This window comes from Lasioglossum baleicum, chromosome 4 (assembly GCF_051020765.1).
Source record: "Lasioglossum baleicum chromosome 4, iyLasBale1, whole genome shotgun sequence".
NCBI classification, from domain to species: domain Eukaryota; kingdom Metazoa; phylum Arthropoda; class Insecta; order Hymenoptera; family Halictidae; genus Lasioglossum; species Lasioglossum baleicum.
In genome coordinates, this window is record NC_134932.1 from 20013723 (window position 1) to 20037481 (window position 23759).

The window sequence follows — 23759 nt, forward strand, 5'->3', positions numbered from 1 at the left end:
TCGAGCAAGCTTATTGTTACAATATCATTGAGAAATCATATAAAATTATATGAAAGTTCGCAGGAGAGCCGGTCGAATACGCAATAAAATTAATAATAACCATCAGTTTCATTGTGCGCACGAAGAACAGCGATAACAACAATTAAGTGAAATTAAAGCAATTCATTTAATAAAATAAAAATTGAGAAGCTAAATGGTATATTGAATCATCTTAAATGTATCGCCGCAGAAATTAATTTTTAAGTCTGAAGAAATAATTTACGACGAACCAGTTCTATGTATAATAAGTGTTCTTTTCTATGGACCGACGACGCCCAACTAATGTGACCAATGCAGATTTCGTCGACGTTCCGTGTCCGCGGTTAAACGCAATAAATTCCATAAATTGCGAAGAAACCGTCGGCGACCATTCATGAATATTCTCGGCGGCGCAGCATTGTTAGCCGCGGTGCATTTGCGGAGTGCAGCTCGGGGTACAAAGGGGATCGGCTTCCTTCGATGATGCAAGCCCGCTTCTCGTTAGGTTCCGGCCGAGTTGCTCGTCACGAGAGCCACCTGAACCGCAGCCGAGTTTTCATTACCCGACACGTCGTTGTCACGATTCTTCTCGCAGGAAATGAAAGCCGTTGCTTAGCCTGCGTTCCGCGAAGCCTGCTTTCGAGGCAGCCGCGGTTGAAGTGCGGTCTCGAGAATTATTCGCGAACGATGAAAGCGGCCCCGGAACACCCGAAAGGAGAAGGAAAAGCGGCAAGAAGACGCACTGCCGGTCAGACAAACACCTCCAGCACAGTCCTGTTCAACCAGGGTTTCGCGCGTCTTCGATGCGCTCGCCTAACCTTCCTTTTATCCAAAGTTCAATAAAACTGTCGCCGAAACGGAGCAAGAGACCCCGGAACTTCGTTACTTCCTTCCTGTTATTGTACAACCCACCCTTTATTTACTTCACTTTGCATCCGCACCGACAGAAATTAAAGTTCTTCCTTATCCTGCACTTCGTGCCGGCCATTTAACACTGGACATACCACCATCATAAAAATACCCTCACGAGAACTGATTCGGTAAATTTCTTTATTCAAGTATATATCGCTGCTCCGGAAGTATAATGACGCAACTGTAAAATTTCTTCATATTTTTACTTGTTTTCCTTACTCCTTTAACGACAGAAGAGTAAAATTTGTGATGCATTTTCAGAAGAACAATGACGTATTTACGTAGTACTGGTTACTGTGAGGCTGGTATTTATTATTTTATAAATTGAAATAACTTATAAAAGTTGCAATAATAACCCACAATGTCTATAAACCACTCTCATAGAAGAATTAAACCGAATCTATAGGCCATTCTATTAAGACAAATTGGAATTATTTTTCTTTTGCTTGTCCTATAAAATTTCAACTTTTGCAGTTGTGTCATTATACTTCTGGAGCAGCGATATTATGATAAAGATCACATAGAATCTGAATAAATTCAGTCTTGTTACTTTTATGAGACAGACAGTACACACTAGCTTCTTTCAATGCTCGGTAGGTTTAATGTTAAAGGTGGATATTACAACCAGTGTTGGGCAAAAATTTTATTCAAATAAAAATTTTTGCCCAACTCTGATTACAACGAAATCGCGAGCGCAAAGTTTTCCATGCGCTGCACTCGAATTTTTTCCGGAACCAGTGTCCTTCATTTCGTCGATGACCTAAATCGTGCGAACGCCTTGCTACTAGACATACATATTCATTTCCTCCTGGTCCGCCGAGTTGCTTGTTCGTATCGCGCTTTCGAACTTCGTCGCGAGTCTTAAGATGCAGCGATTTAACTTTCTTTGAAATTCGGCGAAACTCTCATGGAAATATTCCGAATAACTTGTTCACCTGATCTAACACTCACCGGCTTGTTTTGACTCGCCGAAGATGGAAATTGTTCTAAAATGTAGTGAATAATCAAGTTTGTTTGATATGGAGGTCCTGATCTCATTTTGCGTAATGAAAATCGAAGGCCTCCTTTCGAGATTAATTCTTATGACTATTTCATACTACGAACAACAGACCTGTTTCAGAAGGCAACTTTCGAAACTGTTTCTCAGAAAGCGTCTACCCAGAAATAAAAGTGGAAAAGTAAAACATTGAGATTTCTCAGAAAGATAGTATAAAATTCTTCAGACAAGAGAGAGAGACTTTTATCTTGGTGCTGAACGTAATAAGAAAAAGCTTGGACCAAAATTATTCAAATGGAAGCAAAGAAAATTTTTGTGGCGAACACTTCAGCCGAAAGAAGAGAATCTAGAAAAGGTTGAAAGGTTCTATCCTTTTTTAAGAAGCACGAATTTGTACGGATGTGCACATTTCGAAAATTGTTTTCAGGGATCGAGAATTCTATGAACACTCGCGGAGTGATTATTTTTGTACGTCTCTACAGATTACTTGATGAAGTAACGTAGAACACGCCGTCCCACGACTTTAAAGAAATGAAGTCGCGGAGCTCGGGTTCTTTTAATGGGATGCGCGTGAAATTTGCATAACATGCGCATAGATTAAACATTCCTTTTCCTACGGAGCTCGATGTATAACTGTAATTCATCTCCCGCTGAGGCTGTCATGCGGTTCGCTCCAAATAATCTGTGCGCGAGCACAAAACGAGTCTCTTCACCGTAAAAAAAAGAGAGAGCTAGTACGGAGCCCGGTCCCGGAAGTTCTCGAGGAACGTCCAATTTTTGTGTTCCGCTTGTGTCGCGTTAATGGGCCTCTAACCCATTTTTTTCTCGCTTCCGCGAGAGTGCCAGCAGTGTCAGTACCCGAGGAGATCGACAACCTGTAACAATTCCTTTGTGCAGGCGCGCGCGGTTGCGAAGGACGAACGAAAGAAACGAGGGTTGAAAAACGACGAGAGGAATAAGAGAAGAAGAAGTCGGGGTGGCGAGAAAAACGTTCCTCGGCCAGCCCCGCCGCGTTTTGCACGGAATGCGGTACGTTACCTCCTTTGAAGGCCGAGGAGATTCATCACGCGGGAAACAGGCGAATCATCGCGCGCAACAAAGCGACCGCGCTCCTCCGGAAGCATTATCCGAAATCGAGGACGGCTGAATGGAGCAGCGATGGTCCCAGTTCAACAGTTCGACGCCCAGCGATTATCGTCGCCAGGGGATGATGCACACGGCGACGAGTTAATCCGTCGGTCCGATTCCCGGATGATCAGCACGCCGCTTTCACGACGAACCAGCCGAGAACAAGCCCGACATCGGGCAACCACGCGAGTCTCGGACACGATCTCTCAAACCGTCACGTTGATCCAGATGAAAAATCCGGGCGACGATCGACGGAGATGCACAGATATCGTACACTTTGATCATTCACTTCAGAGATCACCCTCCTTCACTCCAGCTGCATACCGATAACAAGATCTGCACTTGCCACGAGACCTGGCGGTGGCATAGATGATCCTTGCGATGGATTTTAGGGGACTATGATAGTAGAAGGTTTTGGGCAGCGGTTGTTCCTTTTTTTTTCCACGAGTGGACAGGTTTAAAAAATATTTGGGTAGCTCGATAGTGTCTGGTGAAGTTTATTTGTCTAATGGGAAAAGTGATTATTGCTTGCTCCAGAAAATCTGACTGTATACCAGGGCATGAAATCTATTTCTTTAAAGGAGCAAAATCTATTCTATTTCTAACTCGAATCATAATTGAGTTTTAAGAGTTCGGAACTGTTTTCCCCTTCAGTCGCGTTACATTTTCTTTCGTTGCATAGGTGGGTAGGTTTAAAGGTATTTGGGTAGCCTTGATACTATTTGATAAAATTTGTCTAAAGAGAAGTAGATAGCTAGCACTAATAGTACCTCGTATCCTCGAAAACGTATTCAAACACTATGGACAGTACAGTATTGGCCTTCCTCCAATTTCAATAATTGCAGAAAATATTTATCTACCGACCTGACGTTATGTCAGAATCCCGAACTATTTAGTATTCCCGACCGAGGAAGTATCCAAGTGCTCATGAACAGAAGAGTATCATCAGAAGAATGAATTTTTACGTCGGTACAAACAGCAGTGCCATCCGCACGTAGCACTCAACGTGCAAACATCACGAGCTCTCGTTCTTCCGCAGCTAAAAGTTCACGACAAATTCGCCAGCGAGCTTTCATCCTCCGATTCCCGCAAAAGCAAAGATCAAGGAGAAAGAGAGACCTGGACCACGACGTCGCCGGGCGAATCGTTGAGCCGGTCGGTCGGCGCTCTCTAATAATGGAAAGTCGTGAAAGGGTGCGGAGCGGCCACGCGAAGGTTATGAAATGCCGCGGAAGTAAGCAGGACTTATGCAACGTTCAATTTGTATAATGTATTCAAAATACGGGGACGCGAGAACCTGGTTGGTTGGGATCTGCAATTATAATTCTTCGGAATAAGCCGACGCTACGCTTTGGGCGCCGAGCGCAGCGCTCGAAAGAATCGGTCAGAGAAAGGAAGTGGACGGAATCGAGAGCGCAGCGATTCTTGGAAGAATCGGAACAAAAGGAAATGGCGAAAATGGTAAACAGTAGTGGCTGCATTCCAGCAATATCTTCCTCTGCAAGGACCATCTATGCCCACCGATGATCACAACAGATAGGGAGAACCTAGGTGCCTTTTCGACGGTCGTCTCACTTTTCCAGGTGCCACGAAGAGAACGCAGCTACTCGTCGCGACGGGTAGGTCCGATTTCACACTGTAACCATTGCATTCATTTTCCCAGGGTGCACTGTGTATCGATCGAGGATCACCAATCCGGGAGATTCCTTTGCGTACCCGGCCTAGCACTCTTCGCGTACTCGTTTGCGGGGACGAGGGGAAGAGGATGCACTAGCAGAGGAGCCGCGATGGGATCTCGCCGTGTCAGGTGCTCTCAGAGTAGGGGAACACGTCGAAACGTAAAAAAGGGGGATAACAGCTAACGGGGGTCACGATCGGACACGATACGGTAACAAGTGGAAAAACTCGACGGCTAGATCCGACCGTCGTTGTGGCGCGCGGCAAGCCACTGACTGCCTCCACCAATTCCACGCCTTTCCCTCTCCACCCCCATACTCCGTGCACCGCCACCTACGCCGATCACCCTTGCACACCCTCTTCGCGCTGTCCTCGACAACCCCAGGCGCAAACGCCACGACGATCTCCCCTTCTCCAATCCCCTATCCTCCCTCCCTCTCTCTTTCACTCTCTCTCTCTCTCTTCCTGTCTCTCTCGCTCTCGCTCTCGATCTAGCCCTCTATCCCTCTCCCTCTTCTTCTCTAATTCGTTCTCACTCTCTCCCCGTCCCTTCTTCCTTCTCACCCTTTCTTGCTCTATCGTTCTCTATCTCTCTCTCTCTCTTTCTCTCAGCCCACTCCAACCCCTTTCTACAATTGTCCTTTCTCTTTTCTCGCTTTCATAATGTTCGCCGTGTTATTTCATTCTTTGCATCGTTTACCGGAATTCCGAACCGTATTATTTTTGCCAATTTCCTTACGCGCCCGGCGACTTGCATTTCATACCCGCCGCGGCCAACAGTCGGTTTAGGTAATGAAATCTAATACATTGAATGTACTTGGAAAACGATGGCGGATTAGATTCTGCAACGACTTGGGGCTGCTTGAAATACAGTACACCCCACACTTACTGCCACAGATGATGCATTATGTCCTTGTGTACAGCTTGTCAAATCTAGCTGTGCGGCTGAATGTCCCCCGCAAGGGGAAATCTTTGTATTTGTTCGCCCATTCCTATGTTTTGGTCAGCCGCACAGCTAGATTCGACAAGCTGTACATCCAAAAATATCAAAATTTTAGTGAAATACAGTCGGTCACAGAAATATTGGCACACTCCTAAAAAGGCGATAACTTCTTTTAATATTGGACCATGCGATTTGTACTTTTTTGGAAAGCGAGAGCGATTGAGAGCGAGAGCTTTACTACAGGATGTGAAAAGAAATTTTGTCAAAAATTGCAATTGATTGGAATTGTAGAGAAAATACTAAAAGTTGCATTTTCAACTTTTTTATGTGGGCCTACATTGACAATTTAAAAAGTACATGATAAGTACATTCTGTAGATCTGTGTCAATTATATGCAACGTGAAAGTTTCATCGAAATCGGTTGATACGGGAAAAGACGACAGACATTGAAAGATGTAAGAATAGATTTATTGCAGTTACAGGCCGAAAATCGTGAAAATCTGCAATTTTTACCAGCTTTAAACGTTTGTAGCTCATTGCAACGTCGACCGATTCTGACGAAATTTTTAGAATATGTTTAATTGACACAGATCTACAAAACGTATTTTTTAAATTTTCAATATAGGCCTACATGAAAAAGTTGTTAGATGCAACTTTTAGTATTTTTTCTACAATTCTGATCCATTCCAATTTTGTCCCAATATCTGTGTCTCAATATTTTTGTGACCGACTGTCGCATCCAAATTTCATAGTTTCTGTGAGTTCAAACACTCCAAAGTTGAATTTCTACGACTATGAATTTATGAGTTGAGATCTCCTCTTTGCAATGACCCCATAAAAGTTGCAGAAGAAGCACAAGGGCTTAATGCTTTTTCTAATAACTGGTTCCACTGTTTGACTCACTGTACGCCGTTCAGAAGGATGGAATGCAGGTTTAGGATGCGATTTATGTTTGTTTTCGAATTCATGTAAACCGGCGTTGGTTGATTTGTGGCTGGGTTTTGCAGTTTAGAGGTTTACAGTTGTCACAACGAGGGGTAACATTCGATTGATTGATGTGAAACGTAGAATCGATGTAAAATCTGGTTTGTATTTATTCAAGAGGAAAACTCCCTTTTTGATCGAAATTGTCGATTTTCCGATATTTTTTTTTTTATTAAGAGAACAACGTTGACAATCACACATTTTTCAACGTATTATAACATTAAGCAACTTCAACCATTTTTTCACGAGATCGTAACAGGTCGATAATTGAATAAATTTTAAATGAACACATTTCCATCAAAATTGCAAAATCGACCTTGTGGCCAAAACTGAATCTCTCAAATTCCAGCTGAATATAAATAAGCATATGGTTTTGGTAAAGAGAAGTAAAATTTGATCGAAACCACAATGTAAAATACATTACACAACTTCATCTCATTATCGTTGAAAGTAGTTGGGAGAATAACCCCGTTTCTTTAATCTCGAATGTAAATCCATACTCCACCGAAATCCCATCTCTCTCTCTCTCACTCGTACAGATAAATTACAATTATTCATAAAAATATTATAAAAACATGAAACTACTTGAAATATCATTACGACTCCGAGGAAAGTTTATACATACTCGTTAGAAACGAATTACCATTTCAACAGTTGCATTACCTGGTTATTCGAAAAAAATGTTTTTCATTCTTGAGTATCTTTCACCCTCCTATCTTTTGCGTTTTCGCATATATTTGCGCTCTGTAGCTTTCACGTTCCCCTTTCGTCGGAATCTTTTCATTTCTTTCTTGGTCCCCTCGGTCTCCCTTTATTTACATTTTTGTCCGTTCGTCTCTTGTTTACACTGTTCACCGTTCTCCAGCCGCCTACATTCGTCTCCATTCCCATTCCATCGTGTTTTATATTCGAAGCACACCCATCTTCGTTCTGTTTTCGTTGTTTATATCTGGGACAGTGGAACTGACAGTCTGACACGAACCTCTCGGATCAATCGGCCATGTAATTCATAGACTTGTACGGTCAGCATTACTGTACCGCCCTAATATTTCACTAAAAAACACTGCACGTCAGTCTCCAACCATTACTAGGAATACTTTGTCCAATCTATGTATATGTCGTAGATTTAAGCGTGTTGTTAGGATAAGCATGGGCTGAGCATTTGCCGTTGTAGGTTGCCGGAGTCGGCTGCCGAGTGCTCGAGCGTGTATTTACATTATAGCGCGGCCGAGACGTTTGATCGGCTGCGACAAACAAAATCGGCTCTCTTTTAGAATGCGTGCACGTGGACGGAGTGACGGATGCTCTTTGATATAATTAATGAAACATCTACTTCGGCATTTTAAAAAATTCAACCCCCGAGGGGGTGAAAAGGGGTTGCATCGTTTGTATGAGGAATATTTTGTTCGTGGTCGGATTTACTTCATACTTGGTCTTAATCTTCTTGGATATAATTAATCAAACACCTGTTTCGGCATGTTAAAAAATTGATCCCCTAAGGGGGTGAAAAGGGGTTTTGAAATCTAAGATGGCGGCATGACATAAAATTAAAACTCTATAGGGGTGTATGGGGGGTTAAAAGGTTTTATATTCCGAGAGCATTAAACGGTTTTCTGTGCGAGCGAAACCGCGGGCAAAAGCTAGTTGATAATAAAACTACAATAAAATATTTTGCGTTCAAAGTATTTCTTCCATTTCTGACCTTGAAGATCATTTATGTCGCATACGAATTTGCACATTCGTGTTTCTAAAAAAAAAAGCAGACACCATTCCGTTGCTTGCAAAAAAAACGCTGGCTGACGTCGCGTGAACATCCAGTATGCGAAACGCAGAGGTAAGTCACAGCATAACATTTTGTAGTGGGTCAGAAGCGACCCGGCACTCGGGGCGGTAACGTTCAACAAAAGTCTCCGTATTTCGCTGGACGGAAATTTCGACTTCGACGCTCTCGACGTGTCTCGTCCGCAAATAGTTAAATCGCGGAATTCGGCTCGCCAGATCACGAATAACCACGGTGGAAAAAGCGGCGGTGAATTAAAAAACAGATAGCCGATTTTCTCCGGTGTGCTGTCGGCTTTCTACGTGGAACCGTTTGTTCCACTTGTTCGTTATCTTCGACAACCGGAGCCATGGGATTACCACCGGCGATCGAAATCGATTTTCGGGACTGGTTTTCGAAATCAATTGGGCTTTGCAATGGTTTCATCTCCGCATTCTGACTGATTCTCTTTGACTTCGATTCGATCGACTCTTGCTTTACGTTAACTGACAGCAAGAGTATAATTTCGAAATGTTGGCTTGTGCCAAAAGTTTCTCTTCATGCGAACGTTTAATATTGCTAGCTAATACGAGCATATACGAAAAACACGATCATCTGTTCATTAATGTTTTATTGTATTCACCAGCTTTCTCTTTTGTGGAAAGACATTAGTGGGAAATGAAACATACTAAATATGTATGTAGTTCCTGATCATTATTCAGAGTGATCGATAAAATTGGTACGGGCGATTGTGCATTAAAAAAGTGTGTCAAACAATGTAGACTATAAAATGTTTTCATATACAATGGCTTTGGTTCGAAGAACGTTCGGTATTGTGCTCCTTTTTCCATTGTTTCTTAAAATCACTGCATGAAATAAAAGAGTTATTTTGTAAGGCGAAACTAACTTTGAAATAGCTAATTTCAGATTGTTGTTTCCTCGCTGATTTGTCAGATGGCATTGATTAGTGTGCCGCATCGATTATTACGAATAATTGAAACGACCTTTAGAATTTATTTCAACGGGGAATACCGTTCAGAAAGTATGAAAAGGTATGTACCGCGAATTTATTTCCGTTCAGCTACGGCCTCCTTATTTTATTGGTTTTCTGGTCGCGTTACATTTGCAAATCGACACCATCTTCCGCGTCAGTTGTTTTTACAATCGCTTCGATACCGTTGATGGACGAGTATTACGTCGAGGTATCGTGCAAACATTAAACGCCAGCGAAAAGCAACCTCTAATTTCACTCGGTTGAATCGTTGCGCAGAACCAGTGAAACTATTCCGCCATCGCGAAAAAAAAGAGAGGAAAAAATATAGTAAAAGTTCAGAATTCACGGAGTCTAATTTGCAGTTACGGTTTGGTGCCATTTGCGGTCGCAGTTACATTTTTTTTCCGAGCGCGCAGAGAGCCGGGAGCAAAAATCTTCTGTCGGACCAAGTAGATTCAAACTTTCGTGCTGCGTACGAGCCCGCAGTCCTGATTTTATGCCATAACCTTTGCTAATTAATGGTATCCAAACACTGGCAAAAGTAACACGGTGGCCTTCACCGGTTTTTTAAATGTTCCGCGCAGTTCCGGGACCATTTCCGTTCTTATTTGAAATTTGAATTTCATTATTTGAATCCCCCCCCCCCCTAAGAAAATGCATTAAACTAGCATTTTTTAATATTACAAAAATTGTATTCTAGGAGTCTAGACTTTCGTACACTCAATCTAATGACAAATCTGATGATAAATCTCGGATTAAAAGTATGAACGACACAGGCGAATAATGATTTCGAGTGTGAAGGTCTGCTAATTTCCTTTTTTTTTGCGAATTTGCCAACTTCTGCAGCTCGCCATTTGGTTCGATAACACAATGTGGGAACGCTGGCACACGTCCTTAATTTGGGAAACCAACCCGCAATGCTCTAATCCAACTCTGTCGTTCAGGTGGGTTCAGGATACCCCAATTGCTATGGTTGAAACGCAAAACCAGTGTATTTGTCACCGTCCGCATGCAAATTTCAAAATCACCGCTAGGAATTCTACACACGCCGATACTTTTTACCAGTCGAAACGAAATCGGGCAAAAAGTATTTATAACGCAATAGAAGCCATCGTAACCGAAGCAATTAACTAATATTCGAACGTTCTACCATTTGGTGGTTATATCGCAGAGGTTGTATAATTGGCTAGACGAGAGCCCGCGTTTTTATTTTTTTTTTTGCAGCCAGGAATATGGTACAAACATATAAAAATTTCACGATGTAACAGTTCACTATTTTAAATCATTTTTATCTGTGCATGTTATCGGGCTGTTGTAATTCGTATAAATCAGTTTTCTCTTAATATATTATCAATATACTTTTAATATATTAAAATTGAAGTAATTCACTACCTATTCGGAACAGAACACATTGTGTTTTAAATATTGTTCGAATAAGAAATGTGTGAGAATTTCGGATACGATGAAATAGTTGGTGCTTTAGTAATGTACGAAATTGCAGGTAAACAATGGAGAGATAACACGCTATGAAAGGACAAACAAGCGAACCAAGGGACTGAGTAGATTCACGTGTTATACCATGTTATGTCACGCGTCTTTTTACTACGAGCTGTTTTTCGAAAGAAGCGGGTCGAGGTACACCGACCGTCACAATAGCTGTCCACCCTACTCCTGTTACCCGCATGTTATGAGACTGGAGCGATTGCGATGGTGCGAGGAACTATTATGACCATCAGACTGCCACAGATCTTTTCTCTTGAGAAACGGCCGTAACAAAAATTTTCCTGCAAAAATCCTGCTGACAAATTCAGTCCTCTTTTACATCATTTCTAGATTATTGCGCAAAAGCAAACCAATATAATTAAATGCGACCGTATACATATAGCGGAGCGGTGACGAGAGAACAGCGCTGTGCACGTAGAAACAAAAATCACCGCACTGCTCTCCTCAAGTTGAGGAGAATGGCAAATTACTTAGTCACCAGCTCTAAGTAATCGTTAGCTATTGCTTATTAATGAATTAGTAGTTGATGATCATTCATTAATCTTTAGTCATCAGTCACTATTGTGCGAATAACTATACATTAATATTATTAATTAGTTATCACTAACTAATGAAAAAATTTTGACCAATGACTATTTTGATGACTGTTTTGACTAGTGACTGACATTCAAAAAGACTATTAGTCATTATTAAATATTGGTTGATTATTGCCCTACTCTGTCCTCAACGCTACGCTCACCTCGTCGTAAGTATCCCGTACAGGTATAGTGCAGATCGAGGATAGCGGCGAGGTGAACATCGCGGCAAAATCAAACTAATGTATAATAATTAAATACGACTGTTTCTAGTGGAGCGGTGCACATAGAAACAAAAGTCACACTGCGCCGCGTCAAACGAAAAAATGATATGTACTCCTTTTCGCGACTTATTTTTACATTTGCATTATAACTTTTATTGAACAGTTCGTTGAACCGTTTAAACAATTCACACGATTTGCAATACCCTCGAAAGTATGTCTGCCCACTTTGACTGTCGTTCACGATCTACTGCGACGCACCTGTCGCCGAATTCGCTTCGCGAATTTTCTGTCTCATTCTCTCAGACATTCTCTCGTCTTTCCTCATTCGACCTATCACTCTCGTTCTGTTTACTCATTCGCTCACTCTCATTCGCCAACTTCCTTTCTCACTCATTCACTCATACATGCACCACATTTGGAATCACCCTCTGCCCGGTTGTGCGACGACTGTATACATATGACAAGTTTTATCATTATCTGTATCGTAAATGAAGACATCTTGCACATCGAAAATATGAAGACTGATAATTTTTGCCACACAGCGAGTCCGATAGTAGCATCGATCGATAGAAGTCTATGCACGGAAGAACGAAGCTCAAAGTTCCGCCAGCAAAGCAGCAAAATCGTTGTGCAACTACTTTGGTGACAGCAAACGGAACTTCCGCGACCGGTAACACGAACGAATTCGTGCTTGCATGTTCACCAGGGCGTAGCGATTCAAACGCGAATCCTCCTTTTCGCGGATAAACGTGGGTGCTCGGAATAATTGAAACCACAAAACTGGAAAGATACACCGGGCGACAATTCCGCGTATGTACTTATTCGGCGGAAAAGAAACGCGACGATCCACGGCTTTTAACAGGAACCGCAAACACACGACGGCGAATCGAGAAATATTGAACGTTGATCGTTGCGCGAGAATTACGAGCATGTGCGCCACCGGGAATGTAAAATGCGACGGCTCGGTGGAATCGCGAAATTGCGGAATGTTATTCCGGCTACCGGTCATCGTTTAAATCCTCTGACCGGAAGGGGAAAGGGAAGGGGAGAAAAATATGTACCGTATTGGACAAAATAATAAGACTATATACTGGGTGATCGCAAAAATTCGCGTTTTACTGTGTTAAGAACAATTTCCAAGTTCTGGGACAGGTCATACATGTGCGCGAGCATGCGAGTGTAACCGTATCGTGATACGCGCCATTTAGAGTGGCAACGGAGGCAAAATAGTAGAAAATGGGGTCGGTTGCGCTTGACAGAAGAACGACGCGCGGAAGAAATGGCGGAATTCCGGCCGGCCAGCAATTCGACTGCAATCCGTTATCGGATTACTGCATTGCTCGGCGACACGTGAAATAATTTCGTACGGCTAATATGAAATAAATCCCCGAGCCGGTTTTCCGCTCGCCGACGACGCGACGGGCTTAAAACACAACTAAAACGCAGTTTGGATACGGGTTAAACAAGGCCGGGGAGTTAGTTCGATAGTTAAACGGGTTGAGAAGCTTTCGAGAATAATGCCGGATGGCTGCGCGGAGCCGCAGCGCCGCGTATTTGCAGCCGTTAATTTGCCGGTTGCAATTCGCCGGCTACGCCGCGTGCGAAAACGGGAGCCAGCCGATTTCGCTGGACGAAATTTTTAACGCGATTACCTCCTCCGGCAGGATGTTACGGACATCCAATGTGCGCGGCCCGATCCCCATACCCATCCGCTTCTCCTGCCGTCGGTTTACGATGGGAACGTGACTTCCTCGCCATTTTTCGGATTACCGGCGCGTGTGTACGTTTAGTTTGATAGTTCGCCCTCCCACCTCCGTGCTTACCGGTACACTGAATTTTAATTGGGCGCCGGAAACTTTGGAATTGCGTCTCTCGATGGGCCTTCGAACTGCGCCGATGACTTCCGGTTCGTTTCGAATTAAAAAACGATTGAAAATCGTATTGAGACGCGACGGGTTTACCAGAAATCCTTTATTAGCATTCAGGAGATTCAGTCTCTTTCTCTTTTGCAAATCAATACATTGTCAAGTTCATTTTTCGATTAGTCTAATGTACACAGTCGAATGTTTAGTGGATGTTTAATTATCCGAACGAATGAAGAGGATACTAGATGTTCGGATAATAGAACAGTTCCTGATTGCAGCTCTAGAGTAAATTCTCACTAATTCATACAATGGATTAAACAGGGTGAATCACGTGAATCGTGAACAGTAGAGATTACTCTGTTATTAGCAGTCCGACCGAAAATGTTTTTATCAGATATAGAATGGTTTCAGAAGAACTTTCACGTGATTATAGCAAATTTTTTGGAAAAAAATTAAGAAAGCTATTTTTCGCAATTTTTTTGCAATTTCTTTAATGTTATGATACGTTTCCTAATTCGCCTTGAAATCCTCTAACAAACAGGCGTAAGAATATTATAGGTGTATTTGCAAAAAATTGAAGGTGACCTTGAAAAATCATGAAAGAAGGAAATTGACGAAAAATTTGCTATAATCACGTGAAAGCTCTCTTGAAACCATGCTATACCTAATAAAAAGATTTTCGATCGCGCTGTTAATAACAGGGTAGTCTCTACTGATCACGATTCGTAATTCGCCCTGTGTAGAAATCTTCTTCGTATTTCTTCTGTCAATCATCTTAAAACGTCAAAAATATTGGAACAATGTCCTTAAATTCTTGTAATGTCGTTTCAGTTGTTTTGTTCGACTTCATTTTTATCATACATGCATGAAATCCGCGGGCTACTTATTATTATTCAAGCGACGTAGTATTTCATTTGTCTGACTACGGACCGCCTCTGTTCTACTTGTTTGACAATGAGTTGTTGAATTATGTTTCCATGCAACTCGTCTTGACGTAAATTGTCCTTACTCCGTTGTTCGAGCATGTATCATCTGTTTCACTTGTCTGATTATATGTTTTGCCCATTCGACTAGCTCGCCGCAAGAGAATCCTATTCTACTTGTCTCGCCATGGGTTGTTCGGAATTCGATCTCGCCATAGGACAATGTCGTTCCACTTGTCTACAAATACAACTATTCTTATCCTGCTTTTTTGACCATCGTTCGCTTCTGTTCTACATCGACAGAGACTTTTACCCCTATCTTACAGAGACCGTTCACGTTCGATTCTTTCCCTCAGAGAGCGTTGCTATTCGACTTTCCTACTTCGAGACTATTCCTATTCTATCGATTTCATCATATCCGGCTTCAGTTCAACATTGCACGTATGTATATCCATGAAACCAAATTCCACCTGTCTGACCGTAGGTCAAATATATTATTATTGCGTCAATGCAATCTTTCATGTTGCGTCAATGAGACAATTGTTGAAACAATTTTAACGATTCTACGCTACGCTTGAACTATTATCGAAGTTCAACGTTATCCGGTTAATGAATTTGTCACTGAATTATTTAGATTTCCAGTTAAACGTAAATGTAGAGTTCCATTAAAGCAACGAGAATAGAAGGTCATCTCGAAATCTCGGAAGTATCTCCACATAGATAAGATTTATGGTGCCCATAAAATGTTCTCGAGACGGCGTAAGTTCTGGTTGAAACATTTTTCACAGTAACGTACAGTTCTGCTGTTGTATACCCGATAACCCATGTAAACGCAAATACATCACGATAACCAAGCCATGGACACGTCAGCCTAAACTCATAAGTCATTAGAACTAAATAGGACTATACAACCCTTAGACCTTGTCCTTTCCACGTCATACTTTCGACAACGCATCTTTCCCACTCCCTTCCACACTCTCCTTTCCAAAATAAGTTATATATAGAGCTGCCGAAACACACACAGCAGTAGCAGATTTGTTCTCTTGCGAATTAAAGACTAGGAAGTCACTGTTTGTACCTTACTACGCTACTGTAGACCTTTCTTAAATAAAACCTCTTTTTGATTTATAAAAAGTGTTGTACTCAATTTCGGAACACGGAATCCAATACTGCAGATAATTGTACGGGTAACCTACAATAAAAATACCGAGTTCCATTGCATGCAAATCGGATATGTACAGGATGTACATATAAGGTAAGGTTGCTCAAGTCGTACCAGTGCTTAAGTCGTACCACTTGAATTTTGAACGAACTATGGCGACAACAGCACATACAACGGCAACCAAATATACATCTGACAATTTGTCAACCAAGTTGCTTTACGTATTATTGTCTGCCTTAAACCAGCCTCATTATAAATCCTGTCATCAAGTAAGTTTATTTCAATTTTCTTATAATTTTCTGCATATGTTTGGTAGTTAATCTTCAAGTAAATTATTGATAAAATTATGTTCCTTATTAAATATAAATTCAGTAGAATTTACATAATCGTTTGATCCAAACGAAATCGTATTAATTTTATTACGAGAGAAAACTAGCGGGGAAGGGAACGGGGAAAAAGCTTGACCATTCAGATTGCGTTTGCGTTCCTCTTGCCCCGTTCCCCACTTACACTATGTTCATGAGCTCCGGCAATAACCTACAAATGCCCTTTGCAAAGAAGCGGTCGGAATCATTAGAATCAACGTTCTCTCGCGTAACATGGTATTGCCTGCAGACAACGAACTGAATTTCCGAACTACCGAACCGTTCCGCCAACTGCTGTAATGATTACGTAGACAGACGAGGCCTCGATCCCGAAGCGCGACCTCTTTTCCCTATTCAAGCTCGCCACGCTCGATCCATTCCATTTTCGTTCTCATTTTTCCCCGATGACTTTCCATGCGCCGTGTCGCCGTGTGCGCAGTTCGGGCTGTCTCGGGGCCGTAAATCAAAAGACAATCGAAAGGAAAATCCGATCAGACTTGCCGGCGAGGAATGCGGAGCACGGAACAAGAGGGAAAACGAGAGATCAAGAGAAAGAGAGAAACAGGAGGGGTGGGGGGAGAAAACGATCGGCCGGGACCGTCGACAGAAATGAAGTGTCAACAACAGCGAGCGAAACGACCCTCTGTTTTCGTTGGTGTCGATACATCGTGTCCGTTTCCCCTGGCCCGGTGTAAATTACGTTCAGACTCGATGTTTTTGCCGCGAACCGAGCCACCGGCTGAGGGTTTGCGAAACGCAGACGCGCGGAGGGTAATAAAATAAATTGCAGCACTTAGCGTGAAGCTCTGAGGGGGGCAGCACCGTGGCTCCCAAGCCCCCCGGAAACCCCTTGCGCCTTCGCGTCGAGCCACGGTGCCAGCGGAGTTACCACTTTACTCCTGGCAGCTTACGTCGACTAAACTACGTCGATTAGCGATACTTAATACATCCCCCAGACAACTTCGTGGGTTCGAAAACGCTCAACCGTCTCCGCTCCTCGATCCTTATGCCACCAGACCTTCAACCCCTCGCGGCTTCATGTCGTTTTGTTTCAGATACAGACCGCGACAACGGGATGGCCCGTAATTCGCGAGCTACGGTAGAACATTAAACATTAGTGTAATAACAGCATTTATTAAGACGTGCTCGTTAATCGCAGTTGAGCACTGACAGTGTTTCCCCTTCGAAAAATGTAGAAAATGTCGAATTATTTATGGGATGGCATAATAAATAAGCATTACGATCTCAATAGAAGAGCAGCCTGAAAATTTTGGGGATCAAAAGACTCCGCTCTGGCTTCTTCCTGTCTGAGATTGTGGTTCCATATCGGTGTACGGTTCTTGAATATTTGACGCGATCAGAAGACGGAGATGTTGCTAGTGCGTCTGATTAATCTTGTACGGTTACAAGACCCAAACAAGATCAACGGTCTTGGGTGTTCTTCGAGATTCCCAACGGATGTTGCGACTGTTGCACGCTCTGGGGTCCAGTGGAAGTGGATTTCCAGGAATTATCAAATGTTTCCTCTCTTCTGGCTGCTGAATGAACAGTGGGGAGCGGCCATTTTCTAACAAGGCGGTTCAAAGAATGTCACCTCGTTAAAGAAAGCACTCTGCTGAATTTCATTAATTTGACGGACTGCTGGGTCTAACACGGAACTGAATACAACAGAGTTTTTTGTGATCGATAGGCGTGATCGATAGGCAACCTAAATAATTTAGTCGTATTTATGTCGTGGAAAAATTAAAATTGAAATAAAATTCCAAGGTTTCCTAAAGCAGCGTTAATTAATGCCGAAGACGTAACACTCGAGGCGAGATTTGCATTATCTCGTTTGATATTCCGATACCGATAGCACGGGTTGTGTAATTTGCTCGGGTGCGAATAGGTGCAACGAGTGCGTTTTAGCGACGTGCGCCGAGGATGCAGACAACTGGTACCAAATGCATAATTAAGCAAAGATGAGCAGCAGGTCGAGCGCAGTCGAAAACTTTGGCGACTCGTTTGTTTGCACGTGGTTGGTAAGGTTAATACAAGAGTTAACATAAACACCGGCGTTTGTTTCCTGTAGGAACTGGGAATCTTTGGAAACTATGTACCTCGATTCGTGGAAAGAAAAACATTTTAATTTTATACAATCATTCGAAATTATGGACTCGGAACGTCACGATTTACGAATGGTGATATTGCACATTTTGTGCATTTGTGAATAGATGATTAAGGTGGAGTGGGGTGAGTGCGTAAACGGGGCAAGTGCATTAACTGGTTATTTTTATTATAATACTAGCTTTTGCCCGCGGCTTCGCTCGCACAGAAAACCGTTTAATGCTCTCGGAAATTGATATTGTTTCTCCATAAAACCTTTTAACCCCTCATTCACCCCTATAGAGTTTTAATTTTATGTCATGCCGCCATCTTAGATTTCAAAACCCCCTTTCACCCCCTTAGGGGATCAATTTTTTAAAATGCCGAAACAGGTGTTTGATTAATTATATCAAAGAGCATTAAGACCAAGTTTCAAGCAAATCCGACCACAAATAATATATTCCTCATACAAACGTTGCAACCCCTTTCCACCCCCTCGGGGGTTGAATTTTAAAAAATGCCGAAATAGGTGTTTGATTAATTATATCAAAGAGTATAAAGACCAAGTTTCAAGCAAATCCGACCACGAACAAAATATTCCTCATACTATGAGGACACTATGTTTTCATCGACACATGTGTCCGCTTTCATATTTCAGCATAAAAGTACTTGTTTGTTTAAAAATGGATAACTATAAAACCAAACAATATAATTTAATGCAATAAAAAGCATTTTGTAGCAGGCTTGTTAATCATTCTTTTCTTGCCCTGTAGCACGTGAGACAAGATTTGAAAGCATTTTTAACTCTCAGAGACGCTCTTGCCCCATTTTCGGGACAAGTGCATAGTAGTTGATACTTTGTACAATATCCTATCAAAATGATAATTTTCAAGCAAAATTAGAATCCCACATAATACTAATTCATCAGTAATAACTGTGGCAAGAGTTTGATACCAAGAGCATTAAGTTTTTACACACCAGACTGAAAATACATCAGTTTAAAGTCCAACTTTACAAAAACTAGGGCGCACTCACTCCACTCCACCTTAAAATGAGTAAAAATGAGTAGATGTGAGGGGAGTATTAATATGTTGTACATATTGTACTCGCAACCTCTCTTAGATGAAAACGAATTAATTTATGTACATATGTTGCAACTGTGTGCGACATCGGCGAACTTAATACAACATTGAAATTAACTACGAAGAAAAATGCGGAAGCACGATATTCGAGGGCTAACTCGTGTCCGAAAAATGTCGGGAGAGCTTGAAAGATTAGGTTCCTGAGGTCATTTGACGTAACTTTTTCCGTAGCGAAAATTTCCGCCTTAGCGTTGTTAAGGAGTTATTAATGAAAAATACAGACCAATCAGAGCGCAGCGTTGCCGTTGGCCAAGGGACGTACCCTGCAGGAAGAGGGGTGTTGCCCCTTCCCTGCTCTAAAGAATGAATTCGGTTATTGCTTTCTTCTGAGAAAGCTAGTTCACGATTGTTACGAGCCGAGGGCTGGCGGATAGACGTGGCCGAGGTTTGTTCATGTGAACGGGATTGTCGTGAACTAGCCGGTGCCTGTTTCATCACCGGGTGTCACAGGATAGGTTGTCGTGGACTAGCCGGTGCCAGTTTCATCACCGGGTGACGCAGGATTTCGGAAAAGGTAAGGTATTAGGAAGATTAGCTCTCGTAACTTTATATAGAATTGTTGATAAATCTCGAGCGGTAAAGGTTTATCGATATGGGTGAATTGCTAGTTACTGGAGTTTAAAGGATGTAGGAATGATATTAAAGACTCTCAAATATCTAATATCAAGAGTACAATATATTCTATAATAAAATGGAAATACACTTGTAATGTGTCGTATGATTCGCGGAAGCTAATTCCCGAGCTCTCGGTTTTGACGCACTGAGAAATGCGGGGGTAAATGAATTGACTTGCCTTAAGAACCGCGTTTCGACACTTCTTTCAAGTTATCACGATCAAAAGGGAATAAAACCCAATCTCACAAGATGCGTACAGATTCGTATTCAGTCATCAACTAAGTCCGTGGTGGCCAAGCTCGAGCTCTTTATATAGTAGTGAAATTGCTCAAAAAAATGGTAGTGGGGGTAAACGGAAATCTGGAAGACATGTTTATGTTTCCCAGATGTATGCACTTTCTCATAAGGGGAAAACTGTTTATTTGGGCACGTCAGCTGGACCTCCTGCATGAACACGTGGTTCCAAGAAGGGAGCAAAAAGTCACGTGTAGGCAAAGCCTCCGTACGTAACACGATCATTAAAATCGATCCTATTCCAAATGTTTACTTATACGTAACACTAATAATTGTAAATCTATGTCAACGTCAATCAGACTATTCCACAAGTAGCATAGTCAATAGCTACTTCAAGAACTCGTACAAAAGGTATTAAAATGCATGAAGCGTAAAAATGTACTTCAACCAGGAAACACAAAATGGAAATAGTGATCGGGAAGTAGTTACGTGTGGAAATGCATGGCGTGAGAAATGCAGCATAATGTACGAAATAATGATTCTCTTAAATCTGTGGTTGTAAAGAAAAACGCCGCGTGTCAAAATTTCAAAAAATTTGAGTTTATGAATTAATTGTGCTTCAGAGTATAGGATTCGCGTATTTACCAGAAAAAAGTCATGAAAACATATTCGAAAGGCTCAAAAAATAATACAATTTGATTATTGCAATATGTATCTCGAAAGTGAAAGTGTGAGACATGCGGCGTTCTTCCTTAGAAAAACAGAACTAACGCTTTTCATTCTCTAAAACGAAACGTGACATATTTTTTTATGTAGAAAGCATAAGACGTGTCAACTGATTTGTCTACATATAATACGACAAAATATTCTGTTAAATTAATTGATTGACCTGTGTTTTTCGTTGGTTTTGCTACTCGAAAAGTACAAAAATACGTTTCAAGAGCCAAAGACAATTCCCAGACAATGTACACGAAACATTACATATACAACTTACTGCATGTGTAACGATTTGGACGAAAGTGACGTAGAACGTGCGTCGACATCAACAGTGAACTATTATCCATGGAAATCAAATTCTATTTTGAACAATAGGCATGGGATCTTGAACGATTTCACACAGACCTCCGGTCCTTTCAAATTAATGTGTATGTATTAGATTGGGACTGATGCGATGACACGCGATCGCTATTATAAATACGTTCTGTCCGGGTTTATAACAGAACATATCAGAAACCTCGATCGGTTCGTTAGGCTTGTACGTATACCTGTAGAAAATACAAAGTAGTATCGTTTGAAACGTCAAAACGCCGTAACAGCGACACCGGCAACGTAGAACTACGGTCTTTAAGTTTGTGAACTTGCCAAAGGCGAAGAAAAACAGTGTTCAAAATGGGACTCCTGGAGACTTACGATTATTATTGGAACCAAATGCCCGGTGAGTAATTCTAATAGAGTTCTACTATAACAAGTAATTATTGGATCATCACTTGAACACATGAAATACAAAGCAGACGTTAGTGTAAAAATAGGAAAAAGTCGGATCGTTTATGGGCGACCTAAATAATAACGAACATTACCGGTATTAAAAAGTGCGTGAAGCTTTTCTAGCTTAGTTCATTTTTGAATTACTTTTATACATTAACGGGATATAAGAACCAGTCCTGCTGTGTCAACGTTGCAAAATACAAAGTTCGAACATTTTCTACACGTTCTTCATTTTTTCATTTTAATTGAAAAAAGAGAAATTCTAGTTTATTATTACAGTAAAGTCGCGATTCTTGTCAAACAGTGTGTTCTGCACGGACAACTATCGCATACCGACATTTATTTTTTTATGACCGCGTCTACCGCGCCGACTGCGCCGAGAGTTCAAACGAAAGCCGAACGTAGAAAAAGACAGCATGCAATACGAATCGTAATCAACGTACTCGAATGCACAAAAACTCCTTTATTTTTCATTATTTTTTATGCGGGTTTGGTAAACTTCTTTCTGGCATTTTTCTGATTCAAATAACACCAAACACGATATAATTTCAACTGTATAACAGAAACAGTAAACTGTATAATACATTACCTATTTATAAATCTGTGATACACGACCTAAGAATTTATTTTGTAGACTTTCCGATACCGATAGCGATTACCGTCGTTGCGAAATGGAAACTTTCCTCATTTTACTTTAGAAAAGTGGGATTCTCGTTGAAAGATTGACACATTACTTATTTATGAATTTACAATTCACAGTTAAAGATTTATTTTTGTAAACTGTTCAATGCACTACTAATAGCAATCCCAATCGTGATGTGCGATTTATATCGGAGCAAAATGTTTGAAGCTTCGTTTTCAGTACAGTGTTCCAGAAGTCTATTAATGGATTTTCGCTAACTAAAATGTTAACTTTGGAACAATGCACTAACGAAACTGAATATTGACTAGAAAAGTTAGCGGCGCGGCGAACAAAGACCATTTGTCTTCCGTTCCATAGTTCTGCGGTATTATTTGATCGATGCCGCGTTAACTTTAATCATTTGTAATTTCAGATCCGAGGACCAACGATTTGCCGTTCGTAAGATCGCCGGTTCTCATCCCGGCTATACTGATCTCGTATCTATACTTCGTCGTGAAATGTGGGCCGCGGTACATGAAGGACAGGAAGCCGTACGACCTGAAAACTTTCGTGAGATATTACAACATCTTCCAAGTTATCAGCAATGCCTATATAGTGACACGACTTCTTGCGCTGGGTTTAATCACAGAAATATCGGTGATCTGCTCTATCCCGGACTACTCGTATGATCCCATTCCATTGCAGGTACGCAAACATTAACGTCTTATATTTTATATTACATATACAGTTTTGCTTTCAAATTATTCTGTTTAAATACTGTGAAAGATACTCTAAAATTAGTGAAACCACGCAATCTAGAGTGGATGATCAAATTATTAAAGATTATTAAAAATTGCTGTACCATTATTCAAAATATTGTTTACATTATTAAACAAAAAAATCATATAGAATGAAATTATTCTAGCTAGGAAGAAATGTTTAATTTTCGAGTTAAAATATGCTAGGATAATATCAACGATTATATACTGCAAATTCTTGTAGTGTTCTGTTCTATCCTCTGTTACAGATTTCTTTCATATTCTGGCTAGCTCTGCAGCTAAAGCTCATCGACTTAGTCGAAACTGCAGTATTCGTTCTGAGGAAAAAGGACAGACAGATTTCCTTCTTACACCTGTACCACCACGTATCAACGGTGCTTATTACATGGCTCATAACGAAATACATTCCCGTAGCGCTGGCAGGGTTCGTGATGGTGGTGAACAGCACCGTACACGTGGTTATGTATACCTATTACTACTTCAGCGCGATGGGAGACAAAGCGCCAAAAATATTGAATACTGTGAAACCTCTCATAACAGTAATGCAAATGGTAAGTAGAATTTTTCTAGTACATATCTCTCTCTCTCTCTCTCTCTCTTTCTCTCTGTTAAGTTTACAACGGTACTCGTAATCAGTCTGCGAACAGTAGAAAGATTAAAAGAAATTAAAAATATAGATGTATTACTTTCAACTCTCTTCCTTCGATTATTTTAATACTCTTTTATCTTTCTACTATTTCATGTCTGGTGGATTCTACTAAACTTGTG

General features: G+C 41.3%; 2 protein-coding genes across 6 annotated transcripts in view; one reads left to right on the plus strand and one right to left on the minus strand.

The window, feature by feature from the left end:
* Positions 1–23759, minus strand: part of LOC143208047 (disks large 1 tumor suppressor protein-like) — a 428128-nt gene that overhangs the window by 158717 nt on the left and 245652 nt on the right. Inside the window, exon 2 of one of the 5 annotated variants that reach the window (XR_013008823.1) lies at positions 1–23759. This exon is cut by the window's left edge and continues 14079 nt beyond it; it is cut by the window's right edge and continues 8543 nt beyond it. The exons of the other annotated variants lie outside the window; for them this stretch is intronic. The gene's annotated coding sequence lies outside the window, so the exon portion shown is untranslated. 5 annotated transcript variants of the gene reach the window in all.
* The window catches only part of LOC143208051 (very long chain fatty acid elongase 1-like), a 3289-nt gene continuing 870 nt past the window's right edge, over positions 21341–23759 (plus strand). Inside the window, exons 1-3 of the mRNA XM_076422103.1 lie at positions 21341–21540; positions 22646–22917; positions 23240–23542. Coding sequence (XP_076278218.1) covers positions 21495–21540; positions 22646–22917; positions 23240–23542 — 621 coding nt within the window. The 5' untranslated portion in view covers positions 21341–21494. The remainder of the gene's footprint in view (positions 21541–22645; positions 22918–23239; positions 23543–23759) is intronic.